Raw genomic sequence first — 21,784 nt, forward strand, 5'->3', positions numbered from 1 at the left:
CTTCTACATTTTTCCAGATTGTTCTAGTTGATTTTGGTCTCCTATCTCGAAGGTTCCTAGGCAGCTTTAAATTGAGCGTGGCCGAGAACTGCAGGCATTGTGGTCCACGACCGCAGAGAACGATTGTTGCTTTCAGCGCCGCCGCCGAGTCATTCAGTTCTTTGTGAGCATAGGTCCTGCCCCTAAACAGTTTTGTTTGGAAACCTTTTCGCTGTTCTCCTGCTCGCCGGACTGCCGTCGCCCCTACGTAACATCTGGTGAAGGTGTGGCTACACCCGAGGTTTCCAGCGGTTGGTTTGTCGGGAAAAGTCTTCATAACTTCATCTCACAAGCTGTTTGAAGGCGAGGACGTACGCGGTCTTGTTGAGGGCGATGTTACTCTTTACGAAAATGCCATCTGTCAGACAAAAAGAGGACAAACCACGCTTGAACGCTGCTGGGGGTGGTGAAGCATCAGGCTTCCAGATACTGGATGAGAAGCTGCAGGTCCGGGTCGCCGCGATGGCCCTGAGCGTAGTCCTTGGTGCTTATCGGTCCTAAACAAATGTACTCATCGTCCTCTTCCAGGGGGTTATCAAACAGGAACTCGAGATAGGCAGTCAACACCGGTACGCTTGCATCCAGATTTGCAGACGACGGAGATGTCGAACTCCTGGAGGCGCACGCTCCACCGAGCGAGTCGCCCGGCGGGGTCCTTCAAATTGGCAAGAAAACCCTGTGCATGGTGATCGCTGACAATCTTGAATGGTTTTCCGTACAGGCAGGGGCGGAACTTGGACATAGCCGGGACAATGGTAAGGCACTCTTTATCAGTTGTCGAAGAGCTGCCCTCGGCAATGGACAGAGAACGACTTGCATACGTGATTACTTTCTTCAGTTTGTCGCTTTGCCGAACGAGGATAGCGTCAAACTCCATGCTGCTTGCGTCGGTTTTAGTTACAGTCTCGGAATTTTCGTCAAAGCACCCGAGGGCGGTAGAGGTCTTTAATGACGCTGATTTTACCTGAAGGCTTCCGTTTGCGGCGCTCCCACTTATATCGCACGTCTGCATTTGTCATTCGGGTCAGAGGATCGGCGACACGGGGAAAGTTATTGATAAATCGTCGGTAATGGGCACACAGTCCGAGGAACCAGCACACAACTTTCTTGTAAGTCGGGGGCGGAAACTATGCGAGAGCGCCATATGATTTTTGGTTTATGAGGGTTTAACGTCCCAAAGCGACTCAGGCTATTAAGGACGCCGTAGTGAAGGGCTCCGGAAGTTTCGACCATCACGGGTTATTCAACGTGCACTGACATCGCACAGTACACAGGCCTTTAGAATTTCGCCTCCATCGAAATCAGACCGCCGCAGCCGAGATTGAACCCGTGTCTTTAAGGTCAGCAGCCGAGCGCCATAGCCACTCATGAGCCACCGCGGCGGCTGTACAAATTTATTTATTTATTTATTTATTTATTTATTTATTTATTTATTTATTTATTTATTTATTTATTTATTTGTTTGTTTGTTTGTTTGTTTGTTTGTTTGCTTGCTTGCTTGTTTGTTTGTTTATATATTTATTTATTCAAATATCCTAATGCCCTCCTGGGAGAGCAATACATAGGGGACACACACGAAGCACTTTCACAACACTCCTTGAAACAGAAAAGAGAGAAGAAAAATACAGACATCCTTTTGGAGCACAGTAATCAACAATAACAACAACACTATAGCGCAAATAGAAAGCGTAAAAATTCTAACAGCTGGGATTAGGAATACAAAAACAACGCAGAAAGAAAAATAATAATGGAAAGGAAACATCTGGAAGAAGGTAGTGGTATTCGAGGGAGCACAAAAGAAGGATTACTAACTGTATAAAATTAATGTGGTGCACAGGGGCGTCACATCCTGATTTGAGTGTGCAGAATTTTGTGAAATTTGTCAAGGTGAACCTCGGTAGCAATATCTGAGTGTAGGTTATTCCAATCACTTATGGTTCTACGTATGAATGATTGCGCGTAGAGTGATGACTGACGGGCTGGGCGACTAAATTTAGAAGGGTGATCACGGCGATGGAATATGAGGCAAGGTGGCTGAAAGACGTCGTCATGCAAAACGTCGTGGTGATAAATCATGTGAAATAGAAATAGTTTAGCTTGTTTTCGTCGTAGTGATAACGGATCTAATTCGGCAAGATTTTTTGAAGATGTAACACTGGTGTTACCATGTATGCACCGTATGTGCACAGAAAGGGAACCAATGAGCACTATGATAAAACATGAAGGGAAACGCAAAGCAAGACAGGAGCGATATCGCTGCTCAGAGCGCGCGCAGAAGCTCGGCGGAGAAGGAAGGAGGCGAGGAAAGAGAAACGACGGAGGAGGAGAGGCGAACCAACTTCCGGTTGCGAGGCGGCTTCGCTAAAAGTGACGTCATGATTCTGTCCTTTCTTCATGGTTGGAAGTTTACCGGTAATGTAGATGGCTCCATCATGCGTCCCCCATTTGACTCTGTGCGCTGCGGAGAGGCTTGAAGGAGGCAGCGACTTTTATCAGCTATTACATCTCCATTTCAAGGTCAAAAGGACATTGCTAGCTTTACCTGCAAGTCTCACACATTTTACTCCTTCAACCTGGCTGAATTCTAAAATCTCTAAGAGTCAGTTGCCGTTTAATGCGCTGAATGCATCCGTGATTGAACAAAACTATAGCAAGGCGGGCGAGTTCGTGATACATATTTGAAAATATACAGCGCGGAAAACGGGGACTTTAGGGTAGGAAACACAGGACAAGCGCTGACACTCAACTAAATTTTAATCACAGCAAACAGGAAAATATAAGCGAACAGGCAACAATCAAACATTAAAACCACAAGGCACGTGCACAGTGAGGTTGCCTATCTTGATCCAACATAGTGCATGTGCCTTGTGGTTTTAATGGCACGTGCACAGTGAGGTTGCCTATCTTGATCCAACATAGTGCATGCGCCTTGTAGTTTTAATGTTTGATTGTTGCCTGTTCGCTTATATTTGCCTGTTTGCTGTGACTAAACTTTAGTAGAGAGACAGCGCTTGTCCTGTGTTTCCTACCCTAAAGTACCCGTTTTCCGCGCTGTATATTTTCAAAAAATGTGGTTGAACAAAACGCCGTATTTTATAAGTATGGTAGTAACTGATGAGAACACAGACCACGGCAGCCTGGCGAAGTGCGTCGACTGCGGCAGAGGGCTTGATGGGAAAAAAGAAAGACTCATATACGTTGTGCATAAAAAGATAAAATTAAAGAAGAATTTTTTTCAATTTTTTTTACGTAAATCTTGTTTTGCACTAGTCTGGAAATTTAAACAGATGTGACATGACGGGAATATTTTGCCCCGGGAAATATTAAGCGAAACTGCATGTGACAGTTAATGAAAAAGCTAAGAGCATTCAGAAAGAAATCGGGGAGGGCAGAGCGCACATTGGAGCGGCGGTTATGGCATGGACCTAAAATAGACATCGGTGCAAGCTTGAGCCACTTTCGAGTTCAAAAGTTCGTTCCGCTCGAATAAGTGCCTGAAGAACAAATTATAGCAGGGTGCCTGTGTGCTACTAGACAATGCACTAATTGTTAAGAAGTGCACTCAGATAAAGTTCATTATTATTGAGAGCAGTGATTTGAACATTTCTGGACGAATGATATCCGAGTTTATTTCTCTTTGCTATCATTTCGTTAAAGATTGCACGGTGGTAATCGCATAGGGCTTTAGGCAGGAGGACTGGAGGAAGTTGGGCGAGTTGCTACATCGAGTTGGACTGCATCGCCTAGCAGGATAATCATGACAACTTTCGCTAACATCTACTCAAGCACTTCATTGATTGCGCTTAGCTCGTTGTTTATATACTCACAATTATTGCAACTTCGTTTATAGCTGCTTGCGACTAATGCCGCTTTGATTCTGTTATGCGCAGCTTTCCTCATGTAGTCCTGATATGCGTTCTTTTGCTTTTGTATAACTCTTTGTGCATTTTCTTCTATTCTGTTCCATGGCGCATAGTTGCTTTTAACTTTTATCACTTTTTGTGAATTTCGATATCTTATCTGAACTCACATATTTTTTGTGTTTAGCTGTAGTTTTATTTTTTATTTCTAACCCCTTTTCCTCAAACTTCTGTATATGAACCCCTTGCACAATGCCTCTCCGGAGGCCTGTAAGGTATTTGTAAATAAATAAATAAATAAATATTCTTGACTCTGAAAGGCGCAGAAAACACTGGCAAAAGGGGGCAAGATAAAAAAAGCGGTGACTTCCGCTGACGTTTATTACTGGAAGAGGAGAATATGTAAACCAGGAATTTGCAAAAACCAAACAAAAACGAAACCGGCATACAAGACGCGAAATATATGCGCACGTGTCAGACAACAAAAACACACTGGCCAAAGGAAGATGAAACTGGACGCGTCCTTAATTGCGCTATCAATCAAGGTGGGCGCCCTTGAGGAAATCCAGTTCATTCTGTGACACCACTACCGAAGGCCGACTGGCGCAAGTGTCTCCAGAATTATGCATGTAATACGCTTTCATCATTTCTCTAGCCAATTGGCCCTGATGCCTGCAACGAATGGCTGGAGCAGCAAATACTGGGGTGCAACCACGCGAGCGACGGTGCAGGGTGAGGTCAATGAATGACTTTGACGAGTTATTAGCGCAGGAATTGGAGTCTTGTTGAAGCCTTTTATTAATGCATCGTCTGGTCTGACCAATATACATGACACTGCAAGAAAGCGGAGATATATATACAGATATGCTTTAGCAAGCCTAATTTAGTTCTCCATAGAAACGATATTGCAAAGTTACAGTTACGACTACTTACGTGCTTTGAATGCAAAATCATTGTTTCTATTGTTTCGTTTATATTTGTTATTTTATTCTCCTTTCTAATTACACGCCTGCTCATAAGTATGCAGTTGCAAAGCAAAGCACGTGGTTCACCTTTGCTAGCCGAGAAGCAACCCGTTTTTGTGGCCCATGGGCTGCATGCTTGCCTCTCAGGGTTAAATTCCTGGGTTTGACTCCCCGCACGTTCGGGAGAAATTTTACGCGGCAGCGTTCGGTCGAAAAGCCGTCGGCGTAGTAGTGGGCATCGCTTGTCGGAAATAATGTTTATTTACGGGTGTTTAACGTTCCAAAGCAACTCAGGCTATGAGGGACGCCATAGTGAAGGGCTCCGGGAATTTCGACCACCTGGGGTTCTTTCACGTGCACCGACATCGCACAGTACACGGGCCTCTAGAATTTCGCCTCCAACGAAACTCGACCACCGCGGCCGGGAACGAACCCGCGTCTTTCCGACCAGCAGCCGATCGCCATAACCACTCAGCCACCGCAGCGGCTGTCGGAAATAATGGGGGCTGCGTAAAAAAGATCTTATCATAGTGATTTGTGGTTCTAGTGATTGATAACTGATTGGTGTGTGATCGGCGATGACAAATTAATGCAATTATGGTAATTAATTGATAAATTAAAGAATTGAAACATTTGGAAAAGGGGGTTCAAAGGTGTCACAAAGCAAAGAATGAAATGCCAATGTTTGATGATGCTACTTAAGAAATTTTAAAGCATGTAATTGATCAATGATTTATTGAAATAGTTGAAAAAAATACGAAAATGCGTTCAAGGGTGTCAAACTGTTCTGAATGGAAAACCTAACCCAGTACTCTATCGCGCCGCACCCTTAAGGCGGAGTTTAAGTGTCGTCTTCAACTTTTATTCTTCTTGGATACCACAGTGACGTCCTCTGTAACTTTTTGTGACGAATTTTGCCGTCAATGACGACAATGACGGGTATCCATGCCAATGAGCTGTATAATGCGTTCGTATTAAATGTTGAATAGGAGGTCATAAGCTCGTGTTAGCATATGATATATTTCTGAACAGAGTTGCGACAATGTTTTGAGTCCGAAATCTACTAAGTGAGCAGCTAGGCCTGTGGTTCTAGTAGAGGCATGGACAGTTTGTGTGCGGCTAAAACAGATATGACTGCGGCAAAGTTCGGTTACACAATAAATGATCGATTGTCAAGATGTGCATGAAAAGACCAATGAACTTCTGGAAGGAGTTCTCTCCATGACACACCGACAGCAAAATGTTAGAGAGAGAAAACTGAATAAGCATTAGAGGTAAAGGCAGGGTTTACCTCGAACAGTTGGTCAGTGGTTAGTAAAAAAATGACGAAAACATTTCCATCATTTTTAATCAACACTTCGCAGACGTTGTTAGCGTCGTTTAAACCCAATTATTTCGAATATTCAATGATTCGAAGTTCCAAAAGCAGCAATTTTAGGGAACGTTTTCTTACATTCATGATGCCTCCAGACAAAAGGTAATTATTGAAAGCATTATTATTGTCTTTTACTCATTTACAGCTTTTTGACGCAAATTTGTTTCCCAATTTTTCTCTCGCATCAACTGATCATGTTTTATTTGGGGTGTATGTAGGAGCAACGCCATTCGGCCACACGCAAATCGGTTATGATACGGTCCGATGGCACTTATTTCGTGTTTAAAACACTGTGACAGGCCCTGTAGTCCTTCGGCGCGGTTCACTTTAGATATGCGTGCGGCAGGTATGAGCAACGAATTGCTCGCTTGATGCGTATTCTAATTCTGACATTGAAAGAGCTATTCTCGAAGGTCATAATCTTTCTACAGTTGCAGGTATGCCACGTATTTCTTGCAACAGGCAGCGCCTCCAATATTTAGATAGCTGCAGGTGCACCATCGTTCTGTCTGGCCACGAAGTCGTGAGGTTTCTTTCATATTGCTCTGTCTGCACATAAAATGCTACCTAGTATATAGCTATGGCGTCTATGATACCATGTGAAGGGTTTTGTTCTTACGATACGCTTTCTAGGATTGAAATGTCTGCACAGACTCATCCATATCGATGAGTTATGCGGCATTAGCTTAATATTCATGCGTACGGCGGGGAGCCTCAAGTCTATAGCTGGTGTTTGTGGATTCTCTGCAGAGTTTTATTAGCCATTCTTTGTGGCTCGAGTTTCAAGAGGACTCCTTAACGCGGCCTTTCAGTTTCCTTGACATGAGCACTTAATTCTTTTCGACATATCAGCAGGTGAGAAACTGACAGTGCTTATGAATCATGCCTATACCTGCAATTTGCCTCTGAACAAACACTACATTTGAAACGAAAGGCAGACAGAGTCACAAGCACTATTCGAATTCACTGCTCCAGAATTCTTCATTTGGGAACCTTTTCTGTCTGGTTACTCCGTGAGGTTAAACCATCACTTGCCGACCCTAACAAGTAAGTTTCCCTAAAACTTTACCATGATAAACATCAGAAAGGTGGAAAAGTGCACAATATTGGGGCATTATTCATAAAACAATGAATAAAATGTACGTATTCAGCAGAATGCGCTGTAAGATAAGAAAGCGCGCTTTGAGTAAAAAAGAAACATACTTCTTTCAAATATTCTCTTGGAATGCGCAAACAAGCACTCAAAATTAATCAACAGTTAAGGATAAACCTAAAGATTTCTGAAGTAGCACAGATATGAACTGATGTCTCCATCCAGCCATAATTTGACATGTACATTTCGTGCATGATGTTCATAGAGCATACATTCCTATTTCGTATCTGTTTTAGCTTATTACCGTCGTTACAAAGTGTTCACTAGTGAAGAAAATTGACTGATGATTACGATAGTTGGTAGTGCGAGATTTCAGTGCAGCTCTTACGATGTTACGCTGCTAGCCATCCTCCGCGACATTCCGGTGCCAGCCACTTTCCAGGTGGCGTTTCGCTCTGCTACTCAGACAACCGGTTACGCTGACAACGGCGCCGACAACGCGGAACGCGGAAACAGGCGCCGCTCTAAACAATCGGTAGGGGTTTAACTTCGTTAAACCGAGCAGACTGGCGAAAGCAGGTGGTGATTCTTCAATTGCAGGAGGCACTTAAGCACCGCTTTTATGGCATGGCGCGATGTATTTTGAGGTTTAATGTCCATACATGCAGAATTGCTCATTCTCTTAACATTCATAAATGGCGGTGAGTCCTCATACCACTGCCAGCGCAGTGGGGCAGCGGTTAAGTGGTGCGCCACAGCACTGGAAGGTGGCTGCGCCTATCATAGCCACCCGTAGGGATTGTGCGACCCAGGTTGTTCAAGGATGCACTTACGGTGCCCTCTTGAAAACCTGGCGTTGTGAAGCTTTCGCTTGAAAAATCAAGGCCTGCGAGGCGCGCTGCCACTCCCGAAACGTGCGCGCCACCTGGGGTGATGGTAGGCTGCTCTGGCGTCGTCTAATTCTCATTTTTTTCAAGCGTTTCAATACGCGTCTACTGCTGCACCTGTGAGAGACGATAGGAACTGAAATTTGGAGCGTATCTAAAAAGCATTTGTTAAGATCCCAATATTAGAGCTGCTTTGTGTTGCATTCGCGTTATTTTTCTAATCTGTCGGCTTCAGCGGCCGACGAGGTTGACGCGATATAATCCACTTGCATTTTCGACCCGTTTGAAAACAACAAAAAATGTTAGGTTTGCGCCTTTTTCCTCATCGCCGAGGATTTTTGTACTTCGTACACCAGGCAGAATTCCTTTTTTTCCGTCAGACTGCCCACTGAGACTACACTTGCAGGGAACCTACATACTACGAGAAGAAAAATCTGCAAATAATGGTTACTACATTCGAATTAGTGCAAAAGCACCAATTTGTGCGACGTACAAGACTATGAGTTGGCAGTGCCACTGGATGGAGCGCTCGCGGTGCGCCAGTTTCTCGGACATACGGTGGACGATTTTGTTAGGCTCTAAATCTCAGAGTAAGAGATTTCGTACAGATATCTTCATAGTAGCGACTTGAAGCGGCCCAAAATGTTGGTCAGGCAGTCGTCACCTGTGACATAACTTCGATCTTCAACGTCTCAGTGAGGCGAAACCGCACTATATTCTGGATAGCAAAGTGATAGATAAGGGGAAATTTATATCCATTCTCAGGGCCTTTTTTTTCGAACATTCGGGAAGTAAAAATGCAGGAATGCATTTCATGCGGTATAACTAAGACGGATTTATCAAAACAAAGTGTCGACATAGCTCAGAAGAACCGTTTAAAAAAAAAAAACGATTACGATGCTAGGCGCTGCCTAGCTACACTACACTCAGAATGTCAGCGCTGCGACATTTGGGGTGTAATTGGCACTTCGACAGTACTACTACACTCCACAAATAATTTTATGTTGCGCTTTTTTTGCTGCCGTGGCTACACATCAAACATTGTTATTAAGCACAGCCTTACCAAGTCATTTCGTTGGGCTTGTCCTTAGTGCTGGTCCTACGGCACCTTCAACAGAAACTCCCTTTGCAAGTCACGCTTCCTTTACGGCCAAGTGTCCAATGACGTCATGGAGGCTTCGCTGGTGAGCATGCTAGAGGCCCATGCATAACTTGTTTGTTGCTTTTTCGCTCTCGCGCGCTGCGCATTCCGTAACGGTCCTGAATCATTGTTGTCTGCCTTTCATTGGAGTACGACGTCAGAGCAGACGTCACTTTGGTAGTGAAAGAAACATGCCTATAGTGCTATCTGCTTGCATAAACGCGTTGCGAGAGCATCTCGCACTGGACGACCAGCGTCGACTTTCAACTGACAAGCTTGAAAGCCGTGCGCGTCTTCTGTGCGGCAAAGCTGCGCAGCGCAGCCGATGTGATTCAGCCGGACTTGGTCTGTTGGCACGACACTCCGTAGCGACCGCTAAACCGTCACAGCCATCACGGCCAAAGTGAAATTGAAAATAAAATTGATCGTTATAGAATGGTCCCCTGCGGTCGTTTCGGCGGGACTGAACCTCTGGCCCGTATTTGCGTCTACCTTGCGTCTGTTTCTCCTTGCGTATCTGCTCTACAAACGCCATGCGGTGCTTCTCTCGGCCAACCGGTGTGTTTTCAACAGCCGGGGTGTTTTTCAACGACGCGATTTTCATTTGTTTCCTCCGTGGCGCCTGTGCAAAAAGCACTCCGGCAACGCCATGCTCCTGATGGTGTCGCCGCGCCGGTCGTGTACTACGCGCCGTCACGTGAATGTTTACCCCAACAAAGGAGGACGCTCGACCTTGAAATGCGCATTAACAGCTGCGCTGTAAACAACTGAGCCGCTTATCCCTAAGTTACGACGAGAGAGCAGCGCTGCTGGGCCGAGAAGTGATTAACACACTGACGACTCCACGCAGTAGCGCCACTGCCATTTGTCTCCCACTGAATGCAGATAAAAAGCCTCAGTAGCCTGATTGTGGCGATCCGCGGCTGAGGGACAGTGCATTCTTCCTCAGTCTCGAAGATAGGCTGTTCGGCTACAGTTCAAAATTCGCTCCGACAGGGGCGTCTGCTACATGCAGATGTTGGTAAGTTGCGACACCACGGGTTCCCGAGCATCCGCAGGTACGCCCCCGCAGTGGGATGATGGTGAGTAGTGCGCCACCACAGAACGGACCACACGCGCTTAGCCGCGCTTGTCATCACCGTGTCCTAAGAGGCTCCTGGTAGTTGATCTGATGGCGAGCGTTTGGACCTTTAATGCCCCTCGGCGGAAGCAACGCACCGCTTTGGCCCGAGCTTCCTGTAGACAGCACCTCCGGTCTCACCCGACTATTGAAATCGGCAGCCGCTTTTTCCTATCCTCCCCTCCATCTTTCAGTTTTCTATCTCCTTTCCCAATTGTCTACTGTCTCCAATTCCCCTTTTGGGTATTTCCTTTCTTAAACATGGCGGCGAAGGTTAACCTTGTGTGGGCAACTACCCTGAGTTATGTCATATTTCGCTACAGTTGGGGTGTACAGCTTGCGTGAGCAGGGCTTGCTTGCAAGTTCCTGTCCCGTCCCCTCGTTGGGATCTATGGTGGGAGGCTGCCACCATGACCGAATAGCATATGCATTTCATGGCTCGCCCCTTTCCAAACAAGACCGCACTCTGAAAGGAGTGATGAACGATGTAGATGACTTTTTTTTCACATAAGAAAAGCAATTTTTCCCAAATACCATCACATCCATAGCGAAGTAGAACATACGCAAGCAATAATCATATCCCCCTTCTTTGTATCAAAGTGCTTGACAGTAGCCTTGCGCCTTGGCTACCAGGTATCAAAAATGACCAGCGGTCACGTGTTCTTCACACTGCGCGACAACGTCCAGCAATCTTAGCTCTCGAGTTCATAGCGGAAATCCAGGTCTCCGTGACTTCCCACAGATCTATGAACACTCTCTAAGGCAAAATATGTGAAACTGATTTTGTCCACATCACCGAAAAAGAAATGCTTGAAGGGCTAAGTGACCAAAAGTTCATAGATGTTCACAAAATCAGGATCCGGAAGTTAAGTAAGGAAATAGGCACAAAACACTTGATCCTAAAAAGCAGCGCATTGGCCGACACATTCGAAGTAAGATATGTTTAAAGTTAACTTAATATCATACATACCCAAACCTCGCAGATGTTTCACTTGTCAAAGTTTCGGCCACGGCTCCAAGAGTTGCCGCGGTCGCAAAACTTGCCTGAAATTGCTTTTAAGGATCACGATTGTGATGAATGTGAAGCTGCCCCACGCACGGGGAACTGCGAATGAGAATACGCTGCACACCCCAGGGCGTGTCCGTCTTGGAAGAAAGAAAAAAAGATAATCACCATACAAACCAAGGAAAAGATTTCATTTCAAGAAGTGGAAAGGCAATTTCGCTTACCAACACATTTTCCTTCACAGCAAAACAAAACTTCTCCGTTGTGATGCGCAGGAGCTGAGAACCACGCAGATCCTCGGCACCTGCCGATACCAATTTCAAACCGCCTATGGCAGGGCCGTCCACGCCCCAGGTAGGGACAGCAAAAGCTACCATGCCATTGTCAAAGCAGGGAACACCTGTCCATAGGTCGGCATCCCGCTGGACTACCCCCCGTCGCGGGAGGCCTGAAACTCACACACTTGCAGCTTCCCCGTGGTCCTCCGGCACCTCTGGTGAGGTAATGAATGTAACTACCAGCCTGCGCCGCGGCGGAATAGCTCTTGAGCTGAAAAGTCACACAGCGCTGATAACGAGCCCAGAACACAAGTATACCACTTTTCTTTCCCGCACCCAAACATAAACGTGGCTTTTATAGTGCAGTATAACTGCAGAGGACTGTTGAGGAATTGTATTGACATAACACAAATTTTAAGGTCAATGTTGCCCTTAGCTTTATGTCTTCAGGAAAAAAATCTTGGCGCAACACACGTGTATATCCTGAAACATTACAGAACTTTCCGATGCGATCGAGAGCAGTCCAATACATTCAGGAGCCGTCGCGATTGTCGTCTAAAGTGCATCCCTGCTCAAGAAATCAAACTCAAAACAAAATATGAACCGGCTCTGGTGAGCATCGTTACCTACAAAACAGTAACAAACTGTTCTGTATATACTCCTTCGTAGTCACCATTAACAGTCCATAATCTGCAAGAACTGATGAGTGAACTTCCAGAGACACACCTGGTAAATGGAGACTTTAACGTTCACTCCCCTTTTTGGGGAAAGGAACGCTTTCAGCTAGGGGCCAAATAATCGAAGATTTTATTCTCACAAATAATGCATGTCTTTTAAATGCGGAAAAGGCCACATACTCTTCCCCAACCTCTGGAAAAATTTGCTGTTTATACATGTTCTTCAGTTCACCGTCTGTTTTTAGCGACATTAAATGGGATGTTTTAGACCGCCCATGTGGGAGTGATCACCTGAGAGTTTTTATCAACCTATCATGCTCACCTGCAGTCCTTTCATGACGATAGAACCTCTATTTACCTTACTTGGTTTTGGTTCAGAGAAAAAGCCAGTTTAGGTAGCATCTTCTGAGCTTAGCATAGATAAACTCAATAAAATTCCCCGAAGTGTATCATCGAAGCTGCGGGCCTAGATATTCTGCAGTCCACAGGAATGCTGCGCCAGAAACACAAAGTATGGCGGCCGCAAGGAAGTAGAGAAGCCCCCCCCCCCCAAAAAAAAATACAAAATAAATCCTTTGGTGTATTTCGTAGCTATCCAACTCACGATAATCTCTGAATGGTAGCTACTTTCCATTCATCTTTCCCTGCTGACAGACCCTGGTATACGCACAAGTATTACACAACAAGAAGACATTTTAGGTGGAAACTTTATTTTTCTAGTTCCTCACACTATACAGAGTCATTCTTAAAATAAAAAAAACACAGTCGAAAAACAAAGGCGTCCTGCGGCAAGCAGCACAAATGAGGCTTACAATTACTTATTTGCACTTCAAGAAACTCATGGAGTATTTTTAGAGGTAAACGAATGGCACCAGGCCTCGATGAACTTCATTATGAAATGCTTCCCATCTATCTGAACCGTCGGCAATTTTGACGTTTTTTACCAATATATGGGTAAGAGTAAAATATGAGCGGCTTGGAAAAAGCCATTATTGTTCCATTATCAAGGCCAGAGAAGCCACCAACCTCCGCTGGTAATTACAGGCCTAGCACCCTTACAAGCTATCTTGCCAAATCTTTTGAAAGTGTTCTCAATATTCATCACCACCACCATCATCATCATCAACCTGACTGCGCCCATTGAAGGGCAAAGGCCTCTCCCAAGTCTCTCCAATTAACCCGGTCTTTTTCCAGCTTCGCCCACCCTATGCCAGCAAACTTCTTAATCTCATCCGCCCACCTAAACTTCTGCCGCCGCCTGCTGAGCTTGCCTTCTCTTGGAATCCACTTCGTTACCCTTAAGGACCAGCGGTTGTATTGCCTTCGCATCACATGCCCTGCCCAAGCCCGTTTCTTCCTCTTGATTCCCACCAGGATGTCCTTAACCCACGTTTGTTCCTCACCGACTCTGGCCGCTTGCGGTTTTTTAACGTTGCACCTATCACTTTTCTTTCCAAGGCTCGGTGCGTTGTCCTTAGCGTGAGCTATATATATATACCCTTTTCGTTATCCTCCACGTTTCTGCCCCGTACATGAGCATCGGTAATACACAGCTGTTATACGCTTTTCTCTTAAGGGATATTGGTAAATTGTTATTCATGATATGAGAGTACCTGCCATATGCGCTCCACTCCATTCTTATTCTAGTTATTTCCCTCTCATGATCCGGATCAGCATTCACTACCTGGCCTAAATAGACGTATTCCTTTACCACTTCCAGCACCTCGCTTCCAATTGTGAACTGCTGTTTCCTTGCTGGGCTGTTGTACATTACTTTGGTTTTCTGAATGTTAATTTTAGATCCACCGTTTTGCTCTGCTTGTCTAAATCATTGATCAGGCTTTGAAATTCATCTCGTGAGTGAGTCAACAAGGCAATGTCGTCAGCGAATCGCACATTATTTAGGTATTCTCCATTAACTCTTGTCACCAACTGTTCCTAATGCACGCCTCAGGACACCTCCTGTAAACATGCGGTGAATAGCGTTGCCATTTGATGCCTGCCAATGTGGTTTTAAAAAGGCATGCTCCACAGTTGACCATCTCGTCCGCCTGGAAAACACAGTCCGAGAAGCCTTTATACACAGACAACGTGTCTTTCGGTCTTTTTCGATATGGAGAAGGTATATGACACTAACGGGAGGACCGGGATTCTTCGTGACTTGGCAGACCTGGGCATCAGCGGGAGGATGCCGAAATATTTGAGCGACTTTCTGTCCAACCTTTCATTCCAAGTTCATCTCTGTGCTACCCTCTCGAAAAATTTCACCAAGTAAAATGGCGTTCCTCACGGATGCATTTTAAGTACCTCATTGTTCATAGTAAAAGTGAATTATTTAGCCAGCATTACTATGAAGTCTATTATGTGCTCAGTCCACGTCAATAACCTTCAAATTGCATGCACATCTTCTACCTTAACAACTTGTGACAGACAAGTACAGCTCTCAGTTACCAAATTAGCTATTTGGCAGACAGAAAAGGATTTAGGCTTTTTCCACAAAAAAAAATGCCGTTCTTTTCTCGCTGCAAAGATGACTGCAGACTGAACCCACCATTTACATGAATGAAACCGTACTTAGAGTGTAACAATAACGCAAATTTTTAGGCCTAACTCCTGACAAAAAGCTCGCATTCCTACCGCACATATATGTCCTAAATAAGAAAGCAACCCAATGCGTGATTATACTATAATTACTGCCAAGAAAACGCTGGGGTCCGATAGGATGTGCCTACTGCACATCTATCGCTCACCAATGCGTTCTTACATAGAATATGGATGCATTGTGTATGGGTCCGCGATGACATCATACCTATAAAGGCTGGGTACAGCACAAAACTTCGGTCTGCGCCTTTAAGCTGGTGCTTACAGAACATTCCCCGTAAATAGCCTTCCCGTAAATGCAAATGAACCACCCCTCACTGACAGGAGAACGATGCTTACCTTTTGCATATTTATTGAAAATAAGGTTGCTACCAAAACATCTCTGTCATCCCATACATACTAAATCCCCTTTTTGGGGAAAGGAACGCTTTCAGCAAGGGGCCAAATAATCGAAGATTTTATTCTCACAAATAATGCATGTCTTTTAAATGCGGAAAAGGCCACATACTCTTCCCCAACCTCTGGAAAAATTTGCTGTTTATACATGTTCTTCAGTTCACCTCGGGCTGTCAAACCTCGGGCTGTCAAACCACTTCACCTCCGCTTTGATGAGCAGTGCTAGGAAATAAACATACTGAACTCACTTCCCGATGTTGCCCGGAAACCCGATCAGTTGCCACCTTGGTAGACGTTTCCAGCTGTGCTCGATTTCGCACTAACACACATTCACAAAAGGCACACCTCAAAGGAATATATACAACAATAGTTTTTTCCAGTAAGTGAAAAATACGATAATTACGCCGATTTATACGCAGACATTTCTCTAATAGCACACTATTATAGGGAGTGCGATAATACAAGAGAAATGAGAGAAAGTAGTCAGGCTGCCTTAGAGCACTTCGACTTTCACAGAAGAATAGTTCGCCATTACTGTATCTGTAGAAAAATATAATGAAGGAAAACGTAGAGGACAGTGTTATCTACACTGACTCCCTCAGCGTAATTACAGCAATAAACCCCAGAAATGCAGTTCAACCAATAATAGGGAACATAATGTATATTGTAATTAAAGCTGATACACAAAGACGTACAATAAAGTTCTGCTTTTTTCCTAGTCACGTTGGCATCAAGCGAGAACGAGAGCGCTGATGCATGGGCCGCACTTTCCCGTAAAGGTTAAGTGAAACAAGTAAACATACCGCATAACGAGTGCACCAAGTTTGTCGCCATAAATTGACAGAAAAATGGCAGGCTTCACGGGAGAGCGAGGTTAACAACAGCTGCACTTTGGAAAGTCCGTCTCGGGTTAATGGAAGACCTGTAAACTATATATAGGAGTCATTTTTTGTCGTCTCCGCATTGGTCACGTACAAATTCTAAAACAAGACAAGCCTCTTTGTGAAAGATGTGTAGACGGGCTCACCCTAAACTATATTTTATTCTCTTCTTCAGAAGTCGGGAAACTAAGAAAGAAGCGCTTTATTAGATTTTATAATGAATACATTCCTTTACAACCAGCGCTGCTCTTAGGTGAAAATGCCGTTGTTAACATGCCTTGTGTTTTTAGCGTTTTAAAAGAAGCGGGTGTTCTTGAGAAACTCTATTTTGATCCACTGCTTTGCTTTATTATATCATATAATTCAGCCAGAAGGCTGATGTCTTTATTAGACTGTTTAAGAGCTTCAAGATCCTTGCCCAGCCAAGGATGGCTGCTGGGGTGACGGTCATCTTTAAAGCTTTTACTATTAGCTATTTATAAAATATCTTTACTCTCTCATTACTAGGTCGAACGAACTGGCTTTTGAGCCCTCTACACCCTAATGTTTGTTCACATAATAGTAAAAATCTAAAGAAAACAATTTATCTCGGTGCAAGCTAGCATTGGCTGCTTATGCGCCCTTAAACCCTACACAACACCACAATTATAAATGGAGTCTCCGCCTGAATGTGGAGACCATGACAGAGTGACCGTGTCCCACTGCTGGCAGCTTTGTAAATAAGTATATCGATTCCTATTTTTTAGGTCCAATATGGGGCACGCGCTCCCGACGACCACAATGGCGGCACAAACGACGAAAGAAAATCGCAGGAACTCCAGTGGAAGCTAAGATGTGCAAACAATGTTTAGTAATAGTTTCGGCCTTCGTCATAATAAAGCATCGGCTCACAAAGGTCTATCTGCCAAGAAAGTAAATAAACTGCTACACTTCAAAATGCTCTCTAATGAAGAGGTTTTGAGGGGTGCGACTTTTAAAGTGAAATCATTGCCCAAAAGGAAGAAATTGTCAGTCGTTATAGCGAAGAAGGAAAGGTGAAATTATTCAAACAGCCAACATACATTGACCTTCGTAATAGAGAAGTGAAAAAGCTACAAGCCATTGAGGCGCTTGGAGAGCATATTCGTGGCGACAGCAGTGTGATTCAAAGCAAAAAGAAGTTTGTTTTTTTCGCCTTTTTTGTTTGATTGGAAGCCCTTGTTATCATGCATAATAAATTGTTTTTCTTCCCCCCAAAAATGTACCGCGTATTTTTGCTGCAGACCTGTATTACGTTTAATAATCATGAGAAACCATAGCTGCCTATGCCGGTCGGTTGCACGTCTATGGGGAGAATAACTTTTTTTTGTGCAGTGAATTTAAGACTCGAGCACCCGATTAATTATTTTCCATAATATATTCTCGTTTATAGGTTTGCAGGACATATGGAAGAATGAGAGGCTGTAAGCATCAAAATGGGACGCAGCATTAGGACCTCAGTCGGGGTCTGCTTCGAGATTATCTTTAATTGATGCCTGTGAACTGGCCCCATAGCCATGCTCATCGCTGGCCTGCGCTGGAAGCATAGCCCCATTTTATAGCTAGGAGCGCGTTTTAGTTACTAAAATAAAAGCACTGTTCAGATTTAAGGCACATTGAAGCTGACTGAGCCAACGTTTTCCGGAAAAAGGTAAATACAACTGACACTGGTAGACGCCGCTTATTTAGGTTTGGGCAGTGAAATCAAGGTAAACTGCGAAACCTAAGAACGTGCAACTTCTACAGGCAGATGGAGAGTCTGTAAAGTGTCAATAGAGCTGAGTAAAACGTTAGATCGTTTACGAAGAAGAATAAGGTATTTTTAGTCACTTATTACATTTTTATGGCTTGAAACAAGGCCATGATCGAAGTTCGAGCTGGCGCGTTTGATATCGATATTGTCTCCCTTTGTGGGCTTGAATTTATGTGCGTTATTTGAAAACCCATTACGAGTTAAGAGATTGGAAAGACAAGGGTTGCCTTCGACGTTGACTGCCTTTAATCCCATTCGCAATCTTTAGCCCTAAAAGCACATAAAAAAACTTTATTTTGTGAATTTTCTTCAGTACCTAGACCAGATGCAGCCCGGCCTTAGGTCGACCACTGGATGTGGAAAATTGGATCCCGGGGCTCCACTGCCGGTTCTTGCTGGAACTGCTTCGGGAATCCGGCATGTATCTCTGCCCTTAGGATACTATTTTAAGCTAAAATGTCTGCAGTCGCGATAAAGAAAAAATATGAGCTGGTTTTCCACTTGTTTCTTCCTAGGAGGAGAAAAATAAAGATTAAGATAGAGGCAGCATCTGCACCTGATAGGTTTGTTACGTTTCGGGACTCACAGACTTTAAAGAATTCGCAGTCGAATACCTCACCAAAGATGCAGCGTCCAATTTACACACCAGTCACTGGTAACAAGAGTTTAGTCCTTCACATGTCCAGTTTTCCAAAGCATTACGTTGTTCTCTGCAGGAAACTTACGCCACAAGGCAGCACATCATTCGGCTATGAGCAGTTTCAACCCACAAGCTCCTCTACCCGCTCCAATCATGGACTTGCGCCGCAAGGTTCTCGCGAACCCAGGTCTTCACATCAATTATCCCGTAAGCCGACTCTGCCTAAAAAATTCGTTATTGTTATAACGTAATCTATATGTTCATGAAAAAATGCGCTTTTTAAAAAAATAAACAAAAGAAATGCCAATGGAGCGGACCTATTTCTGTCTCTGATTAAAGTTATTCTTTCGTTTTTCGCTTCAGATGCGACCGAATAAATGCTCGGCATTAAGCCCTTGCTTAGGAGCGGAAACTTAAGCTCCGCTCTAAGTGTATGACGTGATAGCATTAATGCTCATATATGCGTGATTGGTAATTTTTAAATTTAGACTGATAGATCACTGGAATCATCACATACCGTTCCTCGTGCAGTGGTTAAGCAATGCGCCATTGCGCTGCGATGGCAGGTGCTGCCACCGGTCTGCTTCTGCGGTACAGGTTCCTTTTCCAGAGCAGCCTCTCGCACCCAGTCATTAATTAAACTTCCTCCTGCCACGATGTTGAGTTTGTTCACTATATGGCTGGCCTGGTGTGATCACGCCACTAGGTCACGGGAATAAGGTGGCACACCTATGTTGCCGATGTGGCCTGCTGCTCCGGCAGCTCCGGTTGGGAGGCTCCAAACTGTCGTCGATGCCGACACCGGTGTTCGGAGCGGACAACGGAGAATTTTTACCGACATGGAGGTAACAACGCTCTCGCGTTAAAAAAAATTACTCAAAAGGCCCACTTAAACAAAAAAAACTGCACACTTTGAACAGCAGGATTTTATCACGTTGATCTCGCAAGCATAGCCGAAAAACAAAATTGAAACGTGTAATAATAATAAAAAACACTTCTATTATAAATTACGACCATCTTCCTTCGTTGCCAGTATGTTAAAGAATGATATGCACTGCACGAAATTCCGTGTAAAGAAATTTTTATTGCTTCGCGATGAAATGCATAGTTTATGCTTATGCTCATTAGACCTTCAGTTGTTTCGTCAAAATATTTTTGATGAGATCCCATGAGTTCAGTTTTGCCGCAAACATTGCTTTCAGTTTTCAGAGTGATAATTATAATTGAACTGTTAATTTTTATGTTTATTTACGTCGTAGTGTGTTTTTCTGCTGCTCTGATAATGTGTTCCGAAAAAGATGTCAGTGTGCACCTATTGATGTTTTCTAGAATATGTGCATATAATGTGAGACGTAATATAAATTTTAGTTTGTGAAATAATTATAACGTGAGGGGTAGGAATTAAGAATCCAGGTCAGTGTCAGAGCTTCACATGTTATTCGATTTCACAAGACAGCATCAAATGCTGGATATTTTTTATTTGAATCTTCATAATACAAAATATGCTGCAAGCGCATCCTGGAAATGTAGAAGAATATCAACTAGTCTTGTATTACATAAGAGGGCACAAATGTAGATTAGCATATGTGAACTCAACTATATGTGAGATAATCTGTTTTACTAACGGTCGGTGGTCGCCGTCATATGATCCGTGCAGTCTGATGCTTGTATAATTTGGATTTGCCGAGGGGAAAGTAACAAGATATAAGTACACAAACTACCAACAAAAAACAATTGTTGTTTTCTTCGCCTATAATTGCGCTGCGTGCAAAAAACTTATTCGGTTAAGGAAGCCCAACGAAAAGAAGGTGCACTGAAGCATAACACCTTATAGTCAGCGGCTACATCCAAGGATCACAAATATTTTTAATCCGCATGTTTCCACCTTCATTTAGAAGTTACATGCTCTTATGGTAGCAGTATAATGACGCTCAGGAAGGTTAAGTGCTAAATAGCTTGTCAGCCTAGCGGCACCCCCCGTAACGCTGTTGTATGCTGCTTGCATCACTGTTCACGGATGCACCATGCGGCTTGTTTTACCCGCCGAGTATGTTTTCTGCCACACACTAACACTGTGGAAGCTGCGCGGTATTTTTGAATACACGAGCTACTTAATTTAACTCAAATGACGAGATTGACTTCTTTAAGTACATATCTCTCGAGTTTTAGCCAGAAATAAGCTTTCTTATGCGGCAATGTTCATAAACAAAAAATCGTAGTCTATGTAATAGAAGTCCTTGTATGTTTGTGTCTTTTATTTAAAAATAAAGCTCGAAATCAGCGGTGCATCGTCTTTCTGCCTGCGCCCCATAAGCGGCTGGCTTTCATATCAACAATTGGCGGCCTCAGATGGTAATTACTGGTTAAACTGTACCCTAATCTAAAAGAGAAAGTTTGCAACGCACAAAATAAGTACGAAAATTCTACGCTTCTACGAAAATTAAAAATTGTGCCTACCATTACATGAGACAAAAAATACCAATTATAGAGCTTAGGCAGACACGGCCAAGTGATTCCGGGCATGACGCGTTCTTTCGAATGTGACTGTCATATGCTTATAGTGGTATTGCTGGATGTATTTCGTCTCGGAATCCTGTAAAATAGCAACGTAGAGCGAAATGGAGGTGCGGAATTGTTTCGCTGCTTTCGAAGAAGTTAAAAGATGCCCTCGAATATACTGCAGTCACATTTTTTGTAACAATGCGCCAACACTTTTCTTACAGCGCCTGTTAAAATATATCAATTTTAAGGATAGCGCGAACACTCCCGGTCTTCACAATACGTGTGGCTTCTGGGCAATGAACTTAGTCCAGTGTGTTGCAAACGAACTATACGAGTTCAGTTTTGGATTTGGTTTATGTGGTCCGCAGTATGAGGAGTCCTTTTCAAACTTCTTCCGAAACCTGAAACTACGGAGCGATCACGGCAAGCATAGCGCCCAAGGTGGGTTCCTACTCTTGCATCGACCGTGCTCTGCAAAGGCGGCGTTCTCGCGATTCCACAGCATCGACACGACTTTGTAGACCAAAGTCGTAGCTGTGCGTGAAAAGATGG

The 21,784-nt window shown here is 44.0% G+C and overlaps 1 protein-coding gene across 1 annotated transcript in view; it reads left to right on the forward strand.

Moving 5' to 3' along the window:
* Positions 1 to 390: 390 nt before the first annotated feature.
* Positions 391 to 21,784, forward strand: part of LOC144103279 (uncharacterized) — a 77,931-nt gene continuing 56,537 nt past the window's right edge. The window contains exons 1-3 of the mRNA XM_077636041.1: positions 391 to 533; positions 625 to 794; positions 18,807 to 18,937. Of these exons, the coding sequence (XP_077492167.1) occupies positions 391 to 533; positions 625 to 794; positions 18,807 to 18,937 (444 nt within the window). The remainder of the gene's footprint in view (positions 534 to 624; positions 795 to 18,806; positions 18,938 to 21,784) is intronic.

Source organism: Amblyomma americanum, chromosome 9 (genome assembly GCF_052857255.1).
Source record: "Amblyomma americanum isolate KBUSLIRL-KWMA chromosome 9, ASM5285725v1, whole genome shotgun sequence".
NCBI lineage: Eukaryota > Metazoa > Arthropoda > Arachnida > Ixodida > Ixodidae > Amblyomma > Amblyomma americanum.